This window comes from Podospora bellae-mahoneyi (assembly GCF_035222275.1).
Source record: "Podospora bellae-mahoneyi strain CBS 112042 chromosome 1 map unlocalized CBS112042p_1, whole genome shotgun sequence".
Lineage (NCBI taxonomy): Eukaryota > Fungi > Ascomycota > Sordariomycetes > Sordariales > Podosporaceae > Podospora > Podospora bellae-mahoneyi.
In genome coordinates, this window is record NW_026946359.1 from 6,626,358 (window position 1) to 6,648,787 (window position 22,430).

At 53.5% G+C, this 22,430-nt stretch overlaps 5 protein-coding genes across 5 annotated transcripts; all 5 read left to right on the top strand.

The window, feature by feature from the left end:
* Nucleotides 1-1,964: 1,964 nt before the first annotated feature.
* On the top strand, nucleotides 1,965-3,080 carry QC761_0022180 (uncharacterized protein; the record flags this gene model as incomplete). The annotated part of the gene is made up of 3 exons (XM_062872080.1): nucleotides 1,965-2,034; nucleotides 2,658-2,902; nucleotides 2,928-3,080. 3 exons carry the CDS (start codon nucleotides 1,965-1,967, stop codon nucleotides 3,078-3,080), a joined length of 468 nt encoding a protein of 155 aa, XP_062738490.1.
* A 171-nt stretch (nucleotides 3,081-3,251) lies between these two features.
* Nucleotides 3,252-5,174, top strand: QC761_119630 (uncharacterized protein; the record flags this gene model as incomplete). The annotated part of the gene is made up of 1 exon (XM_062875246.1): nucleotides 3,252-5,174. One exon carries the CDS (start codon nucleotides 3,252-3,254, stop codon nucleotides 5,172-5,174), a length of 1,923 nt encoding a protein of 640 aa, XP_062738491.1.
* Nucleotides 5,175-6,931: 1,757 nt separating this feature from the next.
* On the top strand, nucleotides 6,932-10,137 carry LEU4 (2-isopropylmalate synthase (Alpha-isopropylmalate synthase) (Alpha-IPM synthetase)). The gene is made up of 4 exons (XM_062875247.1): nucleotides 6,932-7,784; nucleotides 7,925-8,069; nucleotides 8,124-9,704; nucleotides 9,768-10,137. Exons 1-4 carry the CDS (start codon nucleotides 7,777-7,779, stop codon nucleotides 9,870-9,872), a joined length of 1,839 nt encoding a protein of 612 aa, XP_062738492.1. The 5' UTR covers nucleotides 6,932-7,776; the 3' UTR covers nucleotides 9,873-10,137.
* A 921-nt stretch (nucleotides 10,138-11,058) lies between these two features.
* Nucleotides 11,059-15,563, top strand: kap95 (karyopherin Kap95). Its single transcript, XM_062875248.1, has 6 exons — nucleotides 11,059-11,447; nucleotides 11,507-11,728; nucleotides 11,848-11,906; nucleotides 11,978-14,201; nucleotides 14,256-14,364; nucleotides 14,421-15,563. The coding sequence occupies exons 2-6, from the start codon at nucleotides 11,677-11,679 to the stop codon at nucleotides 14,608-14,610; spliced, it is 2,634 nt and encodes an 877-aa protein (XP_062738493.1). The 5' UTR covers nucleotides 11,059-11,447; nucleotides 11,507-11,676; the 3' UTR covers nucleotides 14,611-15,563.
* A 2,717-nt stretch (nucleotides 15,564-18,280) lies between these two features.
* Nucleotides 18,281-21,932, top strand: QC761_119660 (uncharacterized protein; the record flags this gene model as incomplete). Its single annotated transcript, XM_062875249.1, has 7 exons — nucleotides 18,281-19,095; nucleotides 19,279-19,371; nucleotides 19,445-20,123; nucleotides 20,179-20,586; nucleotides 20,645-20,866; nucleotides 20,917-20,974; nucleotides 21,031-21,932. The coding sequence occupies exons 1-7, from the start codon at nucleotides 18,776-18,778 to the stop codon at nucleotides 21,930-21,932; spliced, it is 2,682 nt and encodes an 893-aa protein (XP_062738494.1). The 5' UTR covers nucleotides 18,281-18,775.
* Between the last annotated feature and the right edge of the window lie 498 nt (nucleotides 21,933-22,430).

Here is a 22,430-nt window from a genome sequence, read left to right on the forward strand (position 1 = left end):
GGCCAATGCGATGACGGGATTACGGTGTCTGGGGCACGGTGCTGGCACTGTGGGGTGTAAGCCAGAGGTGGGATGACGCTTGGGCCTTATCAACTTCATCTCAACACCTATGGTTTTACGGAGTATGGTGATCAGATCCCATCTCGCGCTCTGCGATTCATTCCTATTCTCTTGGTTCAATAAAAGGTGGCGTTTTCTTATACTGGACAGCACTGCCGATTCAGCATGATGTCCGTATATGACTTCCTGGCTCTCACAGTCTGATGTCTAGCATTGACACTATAGTTCTTCGAGTTCATCCCGGCTGCCTGGTCAAGCTCGTAAACCGATCCGCAAATGGCAAGCATGGATAGTCTCATGTCATAGCAGAAGCACAGATCTCTACGCGTATCACCAGTGTATCGAGTCCAAGATTGAGACCTCCATCACTCTTTGTCGGCCATGTTGGCAAACTCACAGCTTAACCAAGGCCTAAGCTAAAGATACCATTTTTGATCAGCCTCAATGTCTGAAAGCAACTTGACTACCTTCCACGGCCTTCCCGGGATATCGGATACGGTGAACAGATCTGGGCTCGGCTTCGACAACGGCCTGTTAGATGATCTTCCAAGCATGGAAACATAGGCTCCGAGCCGATATGGTAAGATTCGTCGAGGATTGGTAAAAGAGTCCACCACCTCGCCACCACAGTCTCTCACAGGGTGTAACGAAACAGAATACGAACAGACAGCGGTTACGCAGTCATTTCCGGAAGCCGTGGGCCACAGCTCCTTGGAACAGTAAATACAGCCCTCGGCTTGATACTCGTACAACAACCACCATTGATCGAAGCGAGCGCCGAGGGATCGCGTGCAAATGTTAGCTTGATCGAAACATTGATTGCCTCGTGTGTGTGCTGTGCCATGTGTGTTTTGGCCTCCGTATCCAAAATCGTGCCGGCGCGCGGGCTCTCGGAAGTTGGACGAGGCAGAGTTTAACTTGCCCTCCTTCGGCAGCTTCCGCCACAAACATGCCCAAACGTGCAAGAGTGTTCCGTTCCCAGGAAGGGATACATTCCAATTAGGTTGATGGTGCCTGGGAGCGATCAAAAATGCATAATGTTGAAAAATGGCGCCCCCAGCCACATCACATCACCACAGGCCTCACTACTGCCCATCACCAAGCTCTGTCATCCCGACTCTTTGACGATTTCCAAGTCGTTGGTCTATGGCAAATGGGAACACCCGGGTACCTGCCTTAAGCCTGCAGGCCAGTTTGTCGCTCTCTCAAGCCAGTGCCAGTGGCACAGGGATGCAGAAGTAGGGAGGCCTGTGGGACGGACCGGCGATCCTCCAGTTGCGCGGTGAGTGATGGGACGACAGTATGCTGTAAGCACGGCGAACATCCGCGACGGTGAGAGTCGAGTCGGAGAATATTTATCGCTTGGAGACCGGGCCGTAAGAGACTTGACAAGAGATCTTGGACGTCGCATATTTACAGAACTTCCGTCCTCTACTTTCCCAGCCGTCTTCTCGATGACTTGGCGACGGTAATACTTGGTACCTCAGGGCTGGTGTCTTGATTGTTTGTGTAGGTAGCTGTTTTCTTGGCGGGCCGGGGCGGACTGTCGGGCAGGGAAAACATTGGACCAATCAGAAGCTCCCAATGGCTCAGCTGCCTCAACTTCTGAATCCCGTTGCTGCTGCCCCGCGCCCTATGAAATCGCTTTGAGCAAGACACCGACGACATGGCCGTCATGTCTTGGCTTTCCACCCTGCCCCTGGACAACACCAACCATTTCCACCGCCAGCCCATGGATATGACCCCTCAAGACCGCCCGGTCTGGATGCAGGCCCTCCGCCTGGTCTTGATAGGGTGCGAGTGGCAACGAACTCCGGGGACCCCACGCTCGTTGGGAGCGTTGGGAACCCATCCCGGAGGCCCGGTTGGATGACGGTGGTTTGCCCAAAGTTCTGTCAGCCAGAATGGGCTGGTCGTGCCGCAAAAACATGTTCCCCTTTGGCCCTTCGCTTCTGCGGCTCACTCAGGGGCAAGGTGTGAGATGGCAGGCAGGTGGGCAGATGCCACATCACGTACCTGGATCCCGTACATATCTCGGATGGTGCCGTCAAGTGACTCCAGTGCTGCCACGATGGTTTCTCTTTTTTAGTTTCCTCCCTTTTGTTTTTTAGACTTTGGAGAGTCTGTGTTGCCCTCCGACTATCATCTCCTTACCCTCGGCCCATTTTCTCATCCCTTCTATCGGGACCATCTTGGTTTGCCTTCTAGCCCGGTGCTTCAGTCACTCGGTACACGGACCAGAGTCGGACTGTGTCTGGCTGTCTGTGTTATTGTGTGAGGGACGACTTGAAAGAGAAAAAGGGCGGCATTTCGCAATTCGAACCGAACGATATCTGTCTCTTCTCACCTCGCCCACTTCCCTTCGTTGAGCGATCCTCCCTACGAATTTTGGGATTCATCATTCGACATATATCCCTGGGAGCTCTCGCCCACACTTCTTTACGCGAGTTCCACGGTTATAACCTCTCTTTGTTTCTTGTATGCCCTCTCTGGCTCACTTGTGCAGGCCAACAAAAGCACATTCACTTGCAATCCCGTGGGCAATCTCTATTGTCTGTCTTTTGGAGTCAACAACAGTTGACTTTGCTCGACAACAGTACGGCAGTCGGCATACGACCTGGTCATCCACCCGGCTTGTTTACATTGTCTCCGCCCACAGCAGGCACCACGAAAATTATTACCCCAGGTTGCGAACCAGACCGGCGACTTTCTAGCCTCGTTTCTAGAGACCGTTGCGATTGCGCTGGGCCAGTTTAGTGACATCTCCAGATCTGTGCCGGCGTTTCGGCGCCAAGTCAAGGACGGCCTCGACGACGGTCTCAATTTCGACCTGACGATCCTGGTCAAAGCTTCCTTTATCAACACAGGGTCACCAATCCTTTCTGGAGGTTGCCTGTCCAGCGGGGATTCTTCCTTGTTGTGGCCCTCAAGAGCACGCGAGGGCAGGGGACCTGCTCCTCTCGTCCTATTGTCCCTCCCTCTCCATTGTTGGCCACACAATAGCAATGTATGTGGCCTAACGTCCAATCTTGACGCGGATTCACCCACTGCGGTTCGGTGACAACAAACCGCTGGGAAAAGAAGCAAGTCACTGGGCGCATTGGAGCAATTCCATATCTGTTTGACGATCACGATCACTTCGACTTTTTCGACTTCGTTTCAATCTTCCATTCCACCACCCAACCATCAAGATGCGTGGTCCCAGGATGGACCATCCTCGGCGCGGGATCGCTGATCCAGACCTCACTTTTCCCGAAGCACTACTTCAGCTACGAGACACAATACCAACAATCACCAATACCCAAGAAGTACCAATATCCAACCCTACCATCACCCCCTATAATACAGGTCTCAACGGCGTCAACCAGCCAAACAACATGCTCTTCACCGACATCCTATGGTGGACATTGGGCGGCTTGGGGGTAATGATACTGCTCATCAGGATAGGACAGTTGGCGTGGGCCAAGCTACGGCTGGTTTCGGCGATGAATACGAAGGGGAGGCAACAGCATTTCTGGAAGGTCAAGCAATGGAGTTGGATGCCCGGTCTGAAGAGGTCACTCATCTACGCCCCATTATGGAAGAAGAGGCACAACCGCGAGATCCAGCTCTCCAGCGCTGTCAACATGGGCACTCTCCCATCGAGACTCCAAGCGGCGGTCCTCCTTGTATACCTGGGTAGCAACCTCGCATACATGTTCGTCCTCGACTGGCAACAAGCAAACAAGTACGCCCTCTGTGCCGAAATTCGTGGCCGATCAGGAACCCTCTCCGTCGTCAACATGATCCCCCTGATCATCTTTGCCGGTCGCAACAACCCCCTTATTGGCCTTCTCAACATCAGCTTCGACACCTACAACCTCCTCCACCGATGGATGGGTCGCATGTCCGTCTTCGAGGTCCTCATCCACTTCATCGCCTGGGCTGTCGTCCAAGTAGCCGACGACGGCTGGGAGGGTGTCAAGCACAAGATTCTCTACGACCGCTTCATCAGCTCTGGAACTGTCGGCGTCGTCGCCATGTTCGTCATCCTCGTCCTCTCCCTTTCGCCCGTCCGCCACGCCTTTTACGAGTCCTTTCTCAACACCCACATAATCCTCGCCCTCGTTGCCTTCATCTGCACCTGGATCCACTGTGTCTCCGCCACCGTCCACGGCGGTCTCCCCCAGATCCCCTGGGTCCTCGCCATCTTCATCCTCTGGGGCGCCGAGCGCTTCGCCCGCGTCATCCGCCTCGCCTATGCCAACCGGTCGTCTAGGGGTTATACCACCGCAACTGTCGAGCCCATGCCCGGCGAGGCCTGCCGAGTGACGATGCACCTTCCACGGCACATCCCCGTCAGACCCGGCCAGCACGCCTATCTGCGTTTTGCCGGTCTCAAACCCTGGGAAAACCACCCCTTTTCCATCGCCTGGTTCGAGCATACGTACTCTCCTTCTTCCCTCCCCACCTACTCCTCTTCTTCATCCTCCTCAGAAAAACACCCCCCGGGAACAACCCCCACCTCCACCACCGTCAGCTTCATCATAGGCGCCCACACGGGCTTCACCCGCCAACTCTACAACACCGCCCGTGCCTCCCCCTTGGGAGCCCTCACCCTCCGAGCTGCCTTTGAAGGCCCCTACGCCGGCCACCACAGCTTCGACTCTTACGGGCACGTAGTCCTCTTTGCCGGCGCAACAGGAATCACCCACCAACTCTCCTACATCCGCCACCTGATCAATGGCTGCAACGACCGCACCGCCTGCACCCGTCGGATCACCCTCGTCTGGATCGTGCGCGACCACGAGGTGTTGGAGTGGATCCACCCCTACATGGAGCAGATCCTGCGCCTCCCCAACAGGCAAGAGATCCTCCGGATCAAGATCTTTGTGACGAGGCCAAAGACAGCGATGGGGGTTAATGTCCTGAGCACGAGCGGGACGGTGCAAAAGTTGCCGGGCAGGCCGAACGTGGTCACGCTGCTGGCTAAGGAGCAGGATGAGCAGATGGGGGCGATGGTGGTTGGGGTTTGCGGTCCGGGGGGGTTGGGGGATGATGTTAGGGGTGCTGTTAGGGGGATGCAAGGGTTGGGGACGGTGGTGGATTTTGTGGAGGAGAGCTTTACTTGGTAGTGAGCAGGACAGTAGGGGTTGGGGTTGGGGTTGGTTCACTTCGATAGTATTTATTTGCTTTGGGAGGGTGGGTGGCTTGGTGATTCGGATAGGATAGGGGGTTAACATTCTTTCTCTTTTCTCTATTCCCTTGGCTTTTTTATTCTTGGGTGGGTGGTGGTTTATCACTGGGTGTTGTGTGATTTTTCTGTAAATAACGGGACATGAAGGGTGCTTTTGTGTATGATGTTGCTGGATAACGGGGAGAGAGGTGGGGGAAGAGCGTTTTATATACCCTATAGACGGGCCTTGGCTTGACACGCAGAAAGCGAATGGCTTTATGGCTTAGATATGGAGAGGCAAGATAATTGATATGAATTGCTGTATCTGGTCTTCTTTCTCAATTTCATGATATGCGACGTCCAATGATGTTCGCTGATGCCACGCAAACATCTGTCTTTTGCCCGACATCTGAAGAGTTCAACTCAGGTACGTGTTTTATCCTTGAACGTGTTCCTGTGAATGTGATAGGCTGCTACCTGAACTTCGAACTCTTGACAGACGGATGTCATGGAGTTCGGCTTCAGCAGTCTGACACCAGAGGTCTCTTCAATTTGATTTCTGAAGTTACAACATGCCTAAATTGAAGACATGAAGGGATTGATAAATCCAACATCCTGCCCTGTTGTCAATTCGCCCTTCAGTTTGGTACTTGACAGCTCCGTCACTTGACATCAAGCCCACGGGGCTGCAGGGCTCGGCTTTCCATCGTCGTGATGTAACTCGACATATCGTGCTCCAAGTTTCATGACCCATTGTCAGCATTCTCGAAAAACACGGCTCAAAATGTCCACAAACGTCACAAAACCTTCAGTCTCGAGCACGACATATCCCAGAATGGACGTTTACACAAGCCAACTCCGACTTCGGCTTATACCACCACATGGCAAGGACCTCCATGTATAAGTCGATTACGTACAACCACTTCAGCTGTTGATTTCGACTACAACCCTAACGATCAGCAATGTATCAGATCAGATGTTGCCGAGTAGCATTGATCGACAGCGGGAATAGTTGCAAGCTGGTGGTTATATGCAGGTTGCAACGTCTCCGTGCCGTTTCGTGGGGTAAAAGTCTTTGGTACTGGTCTGTTCAGCCGTGCTTGGGGGCTCGGGGAACCTGGTTTTGAAGCTCATGTAAAACAGGATTTCGGTGATAATTTCAGCAGCTGGATGGGTAGGACAGAAAAGGGGCAAAGGTAGGTGACACGGGAAGGGGAAAAGGGGCCGTATGTTGCGGTCTGTTTGCAGCATGCAGCCGAGAATATAGGTATTCTCTGGAGACTTCGGGAACGGGAAGTGCCAAAACGTGATGTGTCGGTAGCCGGTGAGGCTTGCGGGGCTCGGCATTGGGTGTTCTAGTGTAGTCGCGAGAAGACATGGCGCATGTAGGAGATGTAAACCCGTCGACGGGTGATGCACTTGGACATTTCTGATGGCTGGTGGTCAAGAGTCCCATGTGCGAGTGTTGAGTTGATGGCGCCATCCGATGCTTGTTCGGTTTCCAGCGGCCGTTGAAAGGTCGGAGGGTCCACACTTTACGTAGGTGGATTCTGATGCCCCTCCAAGGCCGGGGAACCCCTCTTCCGCTGGGAGCATGAGGTTGACCGGTGATCGGCGACGAATCGGATGGGGATCAGAGGCTTCGTTCCAGTTGATATTTGACCTGCAAAGGCAGAGCGCAAAGCAGGTCGGCCTCACGTCAACCCGCCCACGCGGGCCATGGATGGGCAGAGCGTTGCAGAGAGAGAGAAAAGTTTGTGCAGGGCAGGCAAAGGAGTCGACGTTATTGGTTCTTGGCCTGCTAGTGGAGGGGTTCGGGTTCGGTGCTGGGGTAGGACAGGGATCAACTGCACGACCCCGCCAATCCATGGTTTCTGCTTTCAAACTTCAGGTATCTGTCCATCATGTGCTGTGTTCTCAAGGGCGCATCTCTTCTTCACGGCAAGCCTCAGCCGGCTGCCGATCCAGCTGGCGTGCTTGCTGGCGGATGTTGATTTGGTGGCGAGTCCCAGGAGGGCGTTTATGTATGAAAAACGGGACTCGGGCGAACGCTGGGCACTCAATGGCAACGGCAACCCCTCGGCTGGGTCCCATGCTTTCCTCTTTTTGTTTCGTGGTAGTGGCATTCTCGGGCGCCCTTGGCCGGTCTTTGCGCCGTGACGATTACGGGGACTCACCTCGAATGACTCAGGCCCGCCAGCTTGTTTCGTCTCTTTAAGTATCCATGATCTACCCGTCATCTAGATCTCCATTGTCCATATATTCCATATCTACCTACCTACCACCTAGGCACACCTCTTTGTTTCTTGCTGCTTCTCATCCCAACTTCAGCCGGCACTTGTCCGCCAATCTATCAAGAATCTTCCCTGGGCCCCACGAATAATACCTAAGAGTCTCTCTCCACAAGCTCTAGGTGTCTGTCCCTCTCAATTGCAAACCACAGTACACCTACTGCTCTCGGCCCACTCTACTTGCAGCTTAACTTCCTCCGTCGCACCTAAAGGCCGTTGCAAGGCATCCATCAAGCACCTCTTGATTCAACACCCCGCATCTCGTCCACCATGCCTATGTAAGTTTCCAGGTTTGACCCCATTGTTTTCCATGGAACATGGCAGCAGAAACACAGCAGGACAGCTTTCCCTAGTGCCACGAAACACAAGACACAAATCCGGACAACAATGGCTAACTGGGGAATTTGTGGTGTCGTAGGCTCAAGGATCCCTCCAAGAAGTACAAGAGGTTCCAACCTCTGAACCTCCCAGACCGTCAGTGGCCAGACAAAGTCATCGAGAAGGCCCCAAGATGGCTGGCAACAGATTTGAGAGACGGCAACCAGAGTCTGGTTGACCCCATGGTATGTCTGGAGTCCGACTGCTAGACAACAGTCCGGCTAACGATGTTCCCTGCACAGAACGGTGATCAAAAATGGCGTTACTTCCAGATGCTCACCGAGCTCGGCTACAAGGAGATTGAAGTATCCTTTCCCTCCGCTTCCCAGACCGATTTCGATTTCACAAGACGTCTGATCGAGACCCCGGGCGCCGTACCCGATGATGTCTGGCTCCAAGTCCTGTCGCCCTGCAGAGAGGACCTCATTCGCCGCACAGTCGATTCGCTGAAGGGAGCCAAGAAGGCCATTGTCCACATCTATCTCGCTACCAGCGAATGTTTCCGGAGGGTTATCTTTGGATTCTCGGAAGATGAGAGCGTGGTTCTTGCTTCCAAGTGTGCGGCTCTGGTACGGTCACTGACCAAGGACGATCCGTCGCAGTCGGGTACCGAGTGGGCATTCGAGTTCAGTCCCGAAACTTTCTCGGATACCAGCCCAGAATTTGTTGTCAGGATCTGTGAGGCTGTCAAGGAGGCATGGGGCCCAACCAAGGAGAACCCCATCATTTTCAACCTCCCGGCAACCGTCGAGATGTCCACCCCCAACGTCTATGCCGACCAGATCGAGTACTTCTGCCGCAACATCTCCGAGCGCGAGAAGATCTGCGTGTCCCTTCACCCTCACAACGACCGCGGCTGTGCGGTTGCTGCGGCCGAGCTGGCCCAGATGGCAGGAGCCGACAGAGTAGAGGGGTGCCTGTTTGGCAATGGGGAGCGGACAGGAAACGTTGATCTGGTCACTCTTGCCCTCAACCTTTACACACAGGGCGTGACTCCCAACATCGACTTCTCGGACCTCCAAAAGGTCATCAAGACAGTGGAGGAGTGCAACAAGATCGAGGTTCACCCACGTGCGCCGTACGGTGGGTCTCTGGTGGTGTGCGCTTTCAGCGGATCTCACCAGGATGCTATCAAGAAGGGCTTCCAGATCCGGGAGAAGGAGGGTAAGGAGTACGACGACCACTGGCAGATTCCTTACCTCCCTCTGGACCCCAAGGATATTGGTCGCGACTACCAGGCCGTCATCCGCGTCAACTCGCAGTCTGGAAAGGGCGGTGCCGCTTGGGTTATCCAGCAAAACCTGCATCTGGACCTCCCACGTGGTCTGCAAGTCGCTTTCGCCAAGGTCGTACAGGCTATGGCGGAGCAAAAGGGTCGCGAGCTCCTTCCCACTGAGATTACTGACCTCTTCCGGGAAACTTACCACCTTGACAAGAACTCCCGCTTCAACATTGTTGACTACAACATCAACCCCGACCGTTCCGCCTCTCCCGCACCTCCGGCTTCCGGCAAGACCCAGGATACTAAGAACCTGATGAGAGTCTTCGAGGGTGTCATTTTGATTGACGGCAAAGAGTACAAGCTCCGCGGCCGTGGCAACGGTCCGATCTCCAGTGCCGCAAACGCTCTCCGAACCATTGGTATTGACTTGGATGTCCAGGACTACAAGGAGCATGCTGTCGGCCGGGGACGGGAAGTCAAGGCGGCGACATTCATCGAGTGCGTGGCCCCGGGTGTGGAAGAGAAGGTTTGGGGAGTGGGCATCCACGAGGATGTGGTCCAGAGCTCGCTGATTGCGCTGCTTAGTGCTGCCAGCAACGTAAGTGAAGTTGATGTACACCAAGTCATTGATAGTGAGAAGCTAACGCATTATTTGCAACAGTTTGCCAGCAGCCGCCATGGGAGCCCTATTATTCCCAAGCAGACTCTTACCAATGGCGGCCTCCAAGTTCCGGACATGCAGTCCCTGGAGCACAAGGCCGAATAAGATGCCTACAAACGGGGCATGGGCAAAGACTGAGCAACGAGCGAAGACATGACTTGACACGACAGGCCTTGATTTTCATATGAGTTTATGCAGAGAGGATGGGAAAATTTGCTTCATGACATCTCCTTGATCATCACCCTTTTTCCAACATTGTTATCGGCACTTAGTGGTGTTTGTTTGCAGTTATCTTAGCCGGGGGGTAGCATGGGTGCATCACGGTTCGAAAAAAGAAAAGGGGGCTTCGGGAGTGGTTTACTTAATACCAAAATTTGGGGGAGATGAGGGGGGTTGGGGGTTGCTGAGACAAGTATTCGGTGAAAAGTTATGGTTTTATTTCATGGCTGAACTTCATGGCTTCATATCATGGTACTTGGTGATTATTTTGAGAAATCGATTCAATGAAATCTTCAGAGACATCTGGAGCTAATTTATGCGCCGTGCCAGGTTCAGACGCGGGGTGTGTTGGGGAATTTCTCGTTTCATTGATCGCACTCATAGATACATACCTATCTATATTCAGAGACCGGCATTGATTCTGTTGGGCCAGTCTTATGTTGGTGTTGCGATGTCGGACAGGTGGGTAAACCAACAAGGCTCTGAAAGAGAAAGAGTCAGTGGTTGCCTTGCCCAGCCATGGGCGACCCTGATTGGTGGGTTTGAGGAGGCGCAGAAGTGTCTAGAAGCAGTTCCATTCAAAACAAACGGCCCTGCAGGGCTGAAGAAATGGATGTTTCTTTTTTTTTTAACACGTGAAGGCCTTTATCAAGACATGCTGATCCTTGACACAGGTGTCAGAAAGTGATTCTAGCATCGGTAAAACTTCAACACAGCATGACAGGTCAGAAGGGAGTTGTGTAAGGCAAGGGTGCTGACAGCAGAATCCAGAATCACAGTCTTCTTTGGACATGCTGTTTTGAAGGGGTCGGCTCTTGCTCCCTATCAGGCTGCCAGGCTGCAGATTGACGAGATGGTCAGTGCTCTCGTGTCTAGCGAGGGGCAGCCCCGCCTAGAAACGTGTGCACCGAGGTTTTTGACACTGGGCTACCCTCCTGAGAACACCGCAAAAGTGCGGGGCTCCATATGGGTTCAGAGTCTGGCCGCACAGTGCGGGGTCAGGACCATGGCAACAAGAACGTTCATCCACGTTGAGCGTCCACCGCTTATATGATGTAGAGCAAAGTAGAAACTGGTAGGGGTCTAGTCCAGAGTTTGGTTGCTGTCTGCTGTCTGCCCTGCATCAGCTCCCCATCATCTTCTTCCTTTTCCAGTGACCGCTTCTCCTTGCCTTCCTCGATCACATCCTCGACAGAGACTAGTAGCTCGTTCGCAAATACCCAGGACAGTTTTTTGTGTGCTGTCTCGCAACCAACTCGTCTACATTCGACACACTCCTTTGCGTGCCGCTCGTCTCTGCCTAGCAGCCATACAACGACTTTGCTCGGTTCCGGCATCCCACAGCTCTTCAGGCTTGAAAGGTGCGGTTGTTGACTCGAGAGACAGAGTGTATTGCCCAATCGTTACAGCCTTTTTCTTCCACTGTCAGTCGTGTTTGCCGAACCAGAGAGGCAGAGAGACGTACGTGTCTGGCTGTTTGGCTGTTTTTGGAGCTCAAAGGAACTAACAGCGGCACTAAGACTTTGTAGTCCTAATCCGATAAGCCCCGTGGATCCACGACCCCCCGCTTGTGTTCCACGCAAACTTTAGTTGCGTCGAATACCAACTTTCTCCCTGTCAACACTCCCTCCTCCTCTCACCTTCACACCAACCCGTTTTCCATCCCGGACACGGTATCCAGACAGCAACCATGGAAGGCTCTCCGGACATCAACACTGTCCTCACCAACTCGCTGAGCCCTGGTAAGTCTCTTGCTGCCTTCCTCCCCTCTTTGCAGGCGCGCTGCGGTCAACGTGAAATGACGTTGTGATCATCGTTGAATCTCCTCTGCCACCCACATGCTAACTGATTTTCCTTCCAGATGGCGCGCTCCGTAATGCCGCTGAGCAGCAGCTCATCCAGGCCGCCGAGCAAAACTTTGTACGTCTTTGCTGGCCTCGCCCTCCTCAGCCCCTATTCTGGCGGTCTCGCTAACATGTTCTGTCCTTCAGTCACAATACCTCCTGACGCTCGTCCAAGCGTTGGCGAATGAAAATGCCGAAGGACATATTCGAGCCGCCGCCGGTATCGCTCTCAAGAACGCCTTCAGTGCCCGCGAGTTTGCCAGACAACAGTCTTTACAAGCGAAATGGCTGAACCAGACCGACCAAGAAACCAAGACCCGCGTCAAGCAGCTGGCTCTCGAGACGCTTTCCTCCACAAATGCCCAGGCCGGCCAGGCTTGCGCTCAGGTCGTCGCTGCCATCGCGGCGATCGAGCTGCCTCGTGACCAGTGGCCAGATCTTATGGCGTCTCTTGTCCGCAACGTCAGCGAAGGCAGCCCCCACCAGAAGCAGGCTTCCCTCACAACCATCGGGTTCATCTGCGAGAGCCAGGATCAGGATCTGAGGAACAGCTTGATTGCCCATTCGAACGCCATCTTGACGGCAGTAGTACAGGGTGCTCGCAAGGAGGAGACCAACCTCGAGGTCCGTCTCGCTGCCATCACCGCGTTGGGTGACTCCCTCGAATTTGTCGGAAACAATTTCAAGCACGAAGGCGAGCGCAACTACATCATGCAGGTTGTCTGCGAGGCCACCCAGGCCGAGGACTCTCGGATTCAGCAGGGTGCTTATGGCTGCCTGAACCGCATCATGGCTCTCTACTATGAGAACATGCGGTTCTACATGGAGAAGGCTCTGTTTGGTCTTACCATTCTGGGCATGAAGAGCGATGACGAGGATGTTGCCAAGTTGGCGGTTGAGTTCTGGAGCACAGTATGCGAGGAGGAGATTGCCATTGAAGATGACAATGCCCAGGTCGAGAGCTCCGAGCAGATGCGCCCATTCTACAACTTCAGCCGCGTTGCCACCAACGAGGTCGTCCCTGTTCTCCTCGCCCTCCTCACCAAGCAGGACGAGGACGCTTCAGACGACGAGTACAACATCTCGCGTGCCGCCTACCAGTGCTTGCAGCTCTATGCCCAGTCGGTTGGAGCTGCTATTGTCCCTCCAGTTATTGCGTTTGTCGAGGCCAACCTCCGCCACGACGACTGGCATTACCGTGATGCCGCCGTCTCTGCCTTTGGTGCTATCATGGACGGTCCGGAAGAAAAGACCTTGGAGGGGATTGTCAAGTCAGGAATGGGCCCTCTCATTGCCATGATGGATGATCCTTCCATCCACGTTAGGGATTCGACCGCTTATGCGCTCGGCCGTATCACCGAGACCTGCGCCGATGCCATTGACCCTACTCAGCACCTGGATGCTCTGATCCGCTCGCTCTTCAACGGTCTTATGAACACTCCCAAGATGGCCGCTTCTTGCTGCTGGGCCCTGATGAACATTGCCGAGAGATTTTCTGGTGACGGCGAGTCCTCTCAAAACCCCTTGACTCCTCACTTCAACCAGAGCGTCACAAACTTGCTTGCTGTCACCGGCAGAATGGACTGCGAGGCTTCCGTCAGGACTGCTGCCTATGAGGTTCTGAACACGTTCGTGCGCAACGCTGCCAGCGAGAGTCTCCAGGCTGTCGCCTCTCTTTCCACCGTTACCATCGAGCGATTGGAGGGCACCATCCCAATGCAGGCCCAGGTCGTCAGCATTGAAGACAAGATCATCCTCGAGGACATGCAGACCAGTCTCTGCACCGTCCTCCAGGCCATCATCGAGCGCCTGGACAAGGAGATCGCTCCTCAGGGTGACCGTATCATGCAGTGCCTGCTCCAGATTCTGAGCAGCGTCAACGGAAAGTCTAGTGTACCCGAGGGCGCTTTCACAACCATCAGCAGTCTTGCCAATGCGATGGAGGAGGACTTCGTCAAGTACATGGATGCCTTTTCTCCATTCCTTTACAATGCTCTTGGCAACCAAGAAGAGCCGGGTCTCTGCTCGATGGCTATTGGCCTCGTCAGCGACATCACACGGTCCATGGGCGAGCGCAGCCAGCCTTGGTGCGATAACTTCATGAACTACCTGCTGAACAACCTCAGGAGCACTGCTCTTGCGAACCAGTTCAAGCCTGCCATCCTCCAATGCTTTGGTGATATTGCTGGCGCTATTGGTGGCCACTTTGAGACATACCTCTCCGTCGTTGCGCAGGTATTGCAGCAAGCTGCTACCGTCACCGCCGGCGCCGAGGGCTCCTATGAAATGTTCGACTATGTTATCACCTTGAGAGAAGGCATTATGGATGCTTGGGGTGGCATCATCGGAGCCATGAAGTCTGGCAACAAGAGTATGTTGTGTCCCCTATTCTTGCATGAGAATGTAACTGACCCATTTCTTTTAGCCGCTGTCCTCGAGCCATATGTTCAGTCAATCTTTGAGATGCTGAACGTCATCGCCAACGATGCTAACCGCAGCGAAGCTTTGATGCGGTCTGCCATGGGTGTCATCGGGTAAGTTACAATTCATGGTCATTGTTCAAACGCGGCTCTTGCTAACAACTAACCAGTGATCTTGCCGATGCTTATCCTAACGGCCAGCTGGTTGAAGCCTTCCGTGCGGATTGGCTTACCGCCATGATCAAGGAGACGCGCCAGAACCGCGAGTTCCAGCCCCGCACCATTGAGACTGCTCGCTGGGCCCGCGAACAAGTCAAGCGTCAAATCGGCGGCGCTCAGGGCATGATGTCGCAAACATGAAGCAAAAAATAATCTTGGCCAGCAAGGAGCTGCCATATCCTCCCCTCCCTTCCTTTGAGTGCTGAGACCCATCTGCGTCGACCCCAGTGGCACCCGACAGTCTGTTCAGCAGTAAAGTGGCCCCGTCAACCCCCCCCCCTTTCCCCCGACCCCCCTAAGCAGCGCAACCTCTGACGACACGGCACAACACAATTCCTACCACACCACACACATCACATGGACGAGTACCGAGATGCACAGGCGGTGTATATAGATCCCATTGCACTATTAATTCGGACATCATACCCCTAGAAGACACTACACTATTTTACCGTATCTTTGCGACTGCTGGCACTGTTTCCTCCCCTTTTTTTTTTATTTTTTTTATCTTGTTTGTTTGTGGGACGGCATAGAGCGATATCATGTACTTGTTCCATGTTTCCAACGGGTAGGGGCATGGAGCATATGACACCATCATGTAGAGTTTTTTATTCAGCGCATTATTACCCAAAAGGCGGCGGCGGCAGGACGGATGGCTCAAAAACCGGTTCAAGTGGACAGGTTCTGGAGTTTGGATGGGAGGTCAAAGGAAACGATGATAGCGGAATTCGAACGCAGGTTGACATACACATGGAGTTTTGATCATGATCTAAGCAATGCATGTATTGCCAGGACCGCTACTCAACACGCAGCACAAGAAGAGCAGCAACAACACACCAAGAAAAGCACCTAGCGTTTCGATTTGGTCATCATGGCTTTGCTCAACATGAATGGCGGGAGGGTGGAAATCGGGAAACGGATCTATACCAGCCGTTTTCTTTTGCTTTGGCGGACCTTTTGTCGAGTGACGAATGGTTTCTGTTATTGTGATTACGGATTAGGTAGACAGAGAGAGCTAGGAATGAGAAGTTACCCCTAACAAATAGGATGAGGCTGGCTGTGTGATGTGACTGCTGTTGCGTGTATGAATATCATTAGAGATGAGATGCTGCATCTTGATGATGTTAAGTCTAACGTCTATGGGTTGTTTAGAACGGTGTTGTCCCAAGGAATGATGCCGTAACTCAGGTAGTATGCAGTTTGCCTCCCGCGCGGGAGAGGATGTGGTAGGTAGGTGGTACAACATCTGGATCGGGGTCCATCGAGGTCTACACACACACACACACACGCGCACACGCACACACTCACTCACACACAGACACACAAGCACACGGAATGAAACGGGACGGATGGACGGGCCCGGCGAGCGGGGGTGGCGGGACGGATTACTTTGATTTTGGGTTTCTGCTGGTTTGGAGACTTGCGGGGATGGCCTGCTGAGATGAGGAGGTTGAGATTTGCCGTGGTGGTATCAGTCTGATAAGACGGGGGAAAGGAAGAGGTTGAGAAGATGGGGGTTAAGGTAGGAGGGTAGGCAGTGATTGCGGATCAGATAAGATTTCCCGCTGGGGGATTCAAAGGCTTTTAGTGGAGGTGATGAGTCTGGGAGGACCATGGATGAGGGGTCCAGGTAGGTAGGTGATGGCTTAGGGACTGAATCTAGAACATGAATATCCACGGGGGATGGCTTAGGCAAGATCCAGTTGCCGGGTGCTGTCGGCTTGGGAGGTGAAGAGGATTGGGTATGGGGGGAAGGAAGCGGCTGTTGGTGTTGGGTAGGGCTTGGTCTTCTTCTCTTGGGTTGCTTACTCACCCTCCTGCCCCCTCCCAAGATGTCCGGCTGGTGCCTTAAGGGAAGGTCAGGGTAGGGCTCCTCTCTGATGATGAATAGACAGTAGATTTGTTGTTTTGTTAGCAGGCTGGCAATTCTAGTTATTCGTAACCTACCTAGGGTTTCACTTGCGACGGGACTGGGGGATTTGCCATGATGGGCTTGAGATGGGGATGGGCAAGGCTCGGGTGATTCGGGCTTTGGTCGGCGGGTTTGTTTTCCCTGTTACACAGAAGAGAAAGGGAACGAGGGCTATTACGAGAACTCTTGATGAGGGGGCATTTCTTGGGCTACGGCCCGTTCTTATCATGTTTTGCAGCTTTTTGTGGTTCTGGTGAAGTAGAGGACTGGTTCCTCCTCAGTAATTTGTGTTGTTGTAAGAGACAGAGAAGACATGGGGCGGAATGGGTGTAATTTCTTCTGGTCAAGATAGTAGTCCGGGACGGATTGTTCGTTTTATCATTGGGTATGTATTTGGTGATGGTTGGGTCTGTGTTGGTGATGCTGGGGGCTCGGTGTGGTGGTGGTTGTGTAAGTGGGACAGTGCGTGAGCGTTTTGCTCTGATCTGAGTAGATAAAGCACAATTCTGAGTCGGTACATTCTACGTTATTGATTCGGCATCTTCCAGTATTCAAAGTATGTGTTTCCGGAGTTTGGTTTGGAAGATCGATGCTGATATCAACAGGAAACCAGATGTGAACATGTCCAGACAGTGTCGTTAACACTGTTGTGGGAGTTCAAGCGTCGTTTGTTCAGGGGTCTGTTTTTGGGGTTCTTTCTTGTCACACCGTCGGGCAGAACTTCAGCGAGCCTCCTCCTCAATGCCCCCACACTCTCTCACGTCTCTCGCTGTGACACTTTTTCTGGACTGTGCCGCTGCCGTGGTGGGTGCGTGGGCAGGCAGACAGGCCAGTGGGCTGGCGGCAGGTCGTGCAGCATGAATCGAATCGGGGCTTATTCCGTGCCGTCGTGTTGGTGGGCATTTGTGGGTGTGGTCGCTCGGCAAGCAGCGGTTGTGAGAGTGGACTTGATGGACTAGAACTCCTCTTGGCTGGGCTGGCAAAGAGGACCGGGCAGGGTAGCAATGTGTCTGCTTGATGAAAGTACCCAGAGGCTCACAACCACGGAGCACGGCATGTCAGACGGCGGGAAGCGAAGGGAAGGGAAGGGAATGCGAGTGGGTGTGCCGAGGTGGTGGGGGGGGGGAAGAGCATAGTCTCATGAGGGATGGCCGAATATTGGGGCAATAGAGGTGGACGGTTTTATGTTGCAATGTCACACTGCAATGGCAGGCAAGCCAAGGAAGTACAAGATAATTGCCCGAAATAGTCGTTGAAGACCAAAGATGATTTGCATGATACTGGATGGTTTTGGAGAGCAGTCTGACACGCCACGCAACACCCACTACACTGATACAGACCGGACTAGGCTCGCCATATTGCACCATGATGGAAATGGGACGGAAACGTGGGCCCAGGGGGATAAATGACATGATGCTGCGTGGATGGACACTCGGGCGGCAGGCCGGCCTTGTTGGTGATAGGCAGTGCGCCGCGAGAACCAACGAATACGTCTCGTCGCTATCTTTACGACGGGATTTGATCCGTTCGTACATGGAGTTCAAGGATAATGTGCCTCACTCTCAAGAGATAATACCATAACCACGTGTGGCTGGGTTTCTATCAGCCTTCTGGGGGGGAGGGGGAAGATGTGACGGACGGAAACCCGGCGAGGGGAGAGGGGGGTGGGATGAAGCAAAAGAACTATAGTTGCTTTTTCCTCGTCTTCTTCTCTCTCTCTTTTCCTCTCACCGGTGAACCAATCCTCTATCACCAAGCAGCACGTTTCATGGCATGATACTCCAATGTCCCGCTGAGAGGATAGTTTAAAGCCAGCGCCAGCACGGCCCAAGCGACCAGTGGAATGTCCTTTTTTTTTTCCTTTTTTTTTTTCCTTTTTTTTTCCTTTTTTTGGTCGAATTCAAGCCTGAAGCACCCCCGCAGTTTGCCCCGAAAAGAGCGCCCGGCAACACGTTTTCCTCCACTTTTGCCCTGGAAGGTTAGCTGCCTAGAGCGCTGCCGTCACGTTTTGCAAACACCCCCACCCCCCCTCGACCTGGCAACTCACAGAGCTCAGATTGGACCTCGACTTTGCCCTGCCGGCAACATTCCCACCCCACTGGCAGCAACAGCTGCTCCTTTCCGGCGTCCCTCCGGCAAGCATTCCACCATCCGGTCTTCGTTCTAGGCTTCTTGTTCGTTTTGAATCTCCTTAACAGTGGCGGAATACGGCGGGAAAGAAGTCCTGGTGCAGATCAACACCTCGCGAATCGTGCATCGCGGCGCGCGACGTGCGGCTGTGATTTGCATCGCCGGTAGTGCTGAGGACGACACACCGGTGTAAGAGAGTGCGAGCGAGACCGGAAGGCAGGGGCGCAACACCAGGAGGTCGCTGTCGCAACAGAAAGATAAAAGATGGATGTTGAAATGAAGGGCGTGGTTGCTCCTGATGCTGCCGGTACCAACGTCACGATGGACATGCCGCCTCCTCCGCTGCCGGCTTCTGCTATTGCGGCTGCCGCCCAGTTACAGCTGCAGCAACAACAGCAACAGCAACAGCAACAACAGATCCAGCAACAACAGATCCAGCAACAACACCCGCAGCATCACCATCATCAATTGCAGCAGCACCCCCAGTCGCCGGTAGCTCTGGCACAACCACAACAACAGCAGCCATCCCAGGCCCCTCCAGCGGCTCCACCTGTCAAGAGGAGAGCTCCTATTGCCTGCCGAAGGTGCGTACTTTGATCCTATTCTGTCTATCGGTTGCCGATCAAACCAGTTGGAATCTGTTTGGTGCATATATGCCCAGAAGCTCAGTTCCCTGTTTCCCTCCATTTCATCTTTAGATATTGCCAATGTGTGCCAGGTTGTAAAGCTCCTTGACCTAACATATGTCTTGTTCGCCTCTACTTTAGATGTCGTCGTATGAGAAGCAAATGCCACCAAACGGACAAGGGAAAGCCACCTTGCCAATCATGCACCGATGCAGGACTTGGACCAGAAGACTGGTGAGATCAGCCTCATCCCAATGACCTGAGGGATTTCCTTTGTTTGTCAGTGATTGCTGATGTGCGTGTAAAGTGTCTTTCCGGTCCGCGGCCAACCAGATGAGGACCGCGAATACCGGCACCCTCGGGTCCGGGCTGATAAGAATAGTAAACGAGAGGTTCTCAAGTTTCGAAGGGATGTCCTGGACCAGCAGCAGCAGCAGCAGCAGCAGCAGATTCTAGCCAACGGAGCGGTGATGAGCCCTGGAGGAAAGCTCATTGCCCGAAGCCCGGACGACTGGGAGGTCCTGCCACCGTTGGAGGATATCCTAGACGCAGTGAACAACTTTACGAGACATTACTTCCAGTTGGGATTCATCCCCAAGCAGAGGTTTATCGAGAAATTGACGGTTAACCCCCGGTCCGTCAGCTTGTTTCTGCTTCTGGGAATACTAAGTGTCAGCGCTAGGTTGACGCCGGCGTTGGTCGAACGGTACGGCGGTGCTGTGAACGCGGCCGAGATCTTCATGGAGCATGCTTCGGCTGTGGCAATGATGGAGCTATACAGGGAGCCAAGTCTGGAGAGGTGCCAGGCGTTCTATCTGTTGAGTATCGCGCAGCAAGGGAGTGGTCTGACTCACAAGAGCTCGATCAACATGGCCGTCGCTATGAGGATGGCAACGCTGCTCAAGCTGCACAGGGAGGAGACGTACGTCTTGGTAAACCCAACAAAGGAGCTGGTAATCCAGGCCGAATCAGCAAGGAGAACTTTGGTACGTTCTTGAATTGTTGAAACCTGGAGAAGGGAGTTGCTAACCGTGCATCTAGTGGATGCTTCACAGCCAGGACAATTTGCACTCAAGCGCACAGTCGCCTGTGTTGCTGGCAGCCAGCGACATCACGGCATTGCTTCCCTGTGACGAGCAAGACTTTGCGGCGGCTCGGGAACCCCAATCGAGAGCAGCTCTCGAGGACACCCAACCTGCATTGGAGAAGCCCGAGCTGATTGCTGACCCAGGGAGGTCACTGTTTGCGACGTTGATCCAGGCGCATTACTACTGGGGCAGGATCTCTAGACGGGCCATCAGTCACGATAAGAGCGCGAGACCGTGGGAGCCAACCAGTCAGTATGCTGTCCTGGAAAAGAAACTGGCCGAGTGGGAGGCATTGCTGCCGAATGACCATAGGTGGAGCAGCCTGTTGCTGAAGGGCTACAAGCAGGAAGGTCATGATCTGGTGTGCTTATCGAACGCTATTTGCTGCGTGGCCCTTTGCTAACTTGAGTTCTATGCAGGCATATCTCGGAGTGACCATGACGCCACGGCTCTGCAACATTGTGCTCCGTAAGGCGTACATACACAACATGATCAACCATGGCACTTCAGACGCGACCTTGGCGCGCTTTTGGAATGATATGGCGCAAGAGCTGTTCAGAAATGTCAAGGAGTTGTATGAGCAAATCCAGATCCAGTATGGAGACAGAGCTCCAGACGAGGGTCCCGGAGCCCAGATGGCTGTAAGAATCATTCGGCTTTTGGCACTGAGAGCTGTACTGACAGATGGCAGGCTTTCTGTGTATATACATGTGGCTTCCTGGCATGCTATCTGTGCAAATATCCCAAGTGTAGGTTCTACCTTGCTGGCTAGCGATGGCAAGGAAATATGCTAACATTTTCACAGTGTGTGCCGACTCTATTCTCGTGCGTGATGCTCCGCAAATTGTCCAGCGCATCCTCGGTATCCTGAACGAGAGCAAGAACATCTGGCCGCTCGCGTCTCGGTGGTTCGACCACCTGGAAAAGTTTTCAAGAACGAAAACAGGAATGGCAGCAGAAACGCAGGGCAGCATGGCTGATAGCGTGAGTGCTCCGAGTTCGAACAGCACACAAGCCCCCCCCATTTCCTCTCCTCCACCCCCTTCTTCATCTTCGGGAGACTTAGTGTCTTCAATCCAGAGAGATCCAATCCCTCACGTCCTGCAGCCGGCGCTCAAGGATGTGTTCACGCCGATCCAGCCGCGTCTCCTGCCAGCGTCAACTCCTTCGACCGAAGGCGCCAAGAATCACAACGGTGTGGTGTCCCCAACATCCACACAAGGCAGCGGTCCAAGCTCTGCCATCTTGCCGCCACCCCAGGGCCCGCCTCCCTCGGCCAATTCTCATCAGTTGTATATTGATCCCAACTTGAGATTGCCACTGCCTACTGCGCCGCCGCCTCCGCACGCACCTCAGCAGCAACATCAGGTCCAGTCGCCTCAGCAACAGCATGCTCAGCATTCACCGACAGGAGGCGGTAGGCAGTCCACTGATGGGCTTGGGCTTTTGTTGGAGGCGTTCGATACTCATCGGTCGGCTCCAGGACCTCCCGGGCCCGGTCAACATCCTCACAGCGCTGAGGGACAGGGCCCACCACCGGGCGCCCCGTATGATCCTCAGGCGGCACCGCAGCCATATTACACGCAGCATCAAGGGTTGCCGATGAATGACGGGTATGAGAACGAGTTGGGGTATTACATGAGCGATGGGGTGCCTCAAACTATGCAGAACTGGGTTGGGACGCCGCACATGTACACGGGGTACTAGTGCTTTGGTTGAGCGAGATGGATCATTTTTGGTACTGGCTTTTTTCCTTTGATGTGGGTGGATGGGTAGTCGTTTGATAGCGGGAGTTGGGAAAGAGATACTTCGTCGTTTAGGTCAAGGGTATTGTTTTTGCTTCGGGGATGACTTTTGTCATTCTTTGCCTACGGGGATACGAAGGTAGGCTATGGGATAAAAACTTGGACCGGGAAATTGGGATGGCAAGTGTCTTTTGTGAACATGTTTCTGAACTCTGGAGCTTTGGGGGTAACAGCGGTGGATTTTGATCTGCTGCCTTTTTGCTTATAGGGTTACTTGTTTCCTTCAGTCGACCCGGCCATTATTGTTTCCTTGTGGCTTTTAGTAAGGAAGAAGGAGTGATACAAATCTTGAGTCTTGATTCAATGACAGGGGAATAAACAGCATTTTCTTCTTGCCCCTGAATGTTGGCCCAGCGCCAAGTGGTGTTGATGTGCATATATCCATTATGATTCGATTACG

What these genes read in the sequence shown, in the direction of transcription:
- LEU4 (XM_062875247.1), top strand. An exon ending in AGAGTCTGGTTGACCCCATG is followed by an intron (nt 8,070 to 8,123) that starts GTATGTCTGGAG and finishes ATGTTCCCTGCA; the next exon opens with CAGAACGGTGATCAAAAATG. An exon ending in TGCTTAGTGCTGCCAGCAAC is followed by an intron (nt 9,705 to 9,767) that starts GTAAGTGAAGTT and finishes TATTTGCAACAG; the next exon opens with TTTGCCAGCAGCCGCCATGG.
- kap95 (XM_062875248.1), top strand. Translation starts at nt 11,677, where the DNA reads ATGGAAGGCTCTCCGGACATCAACACTGTCCTCACCAACTCGCTGAGC. An exon ending in AGGCCGCCGAGCAAAACTTT is followed by an intron (nt 11,907 to 11,977) that starts GTACGTCTTTGC and finishes TCTGTCCTTCAG; the next exon opens with TCACAATACCTCCTGACGCT. An exon ending in CATGAAGTCTGGCAACAAGA is followed by an intron (nt 14,202 to 14,255) that starts GTATGTTGTGTC and finishes CATTTCTTTTAG; the next exon opens with CCGCTGTCCTCGAGCCATAT.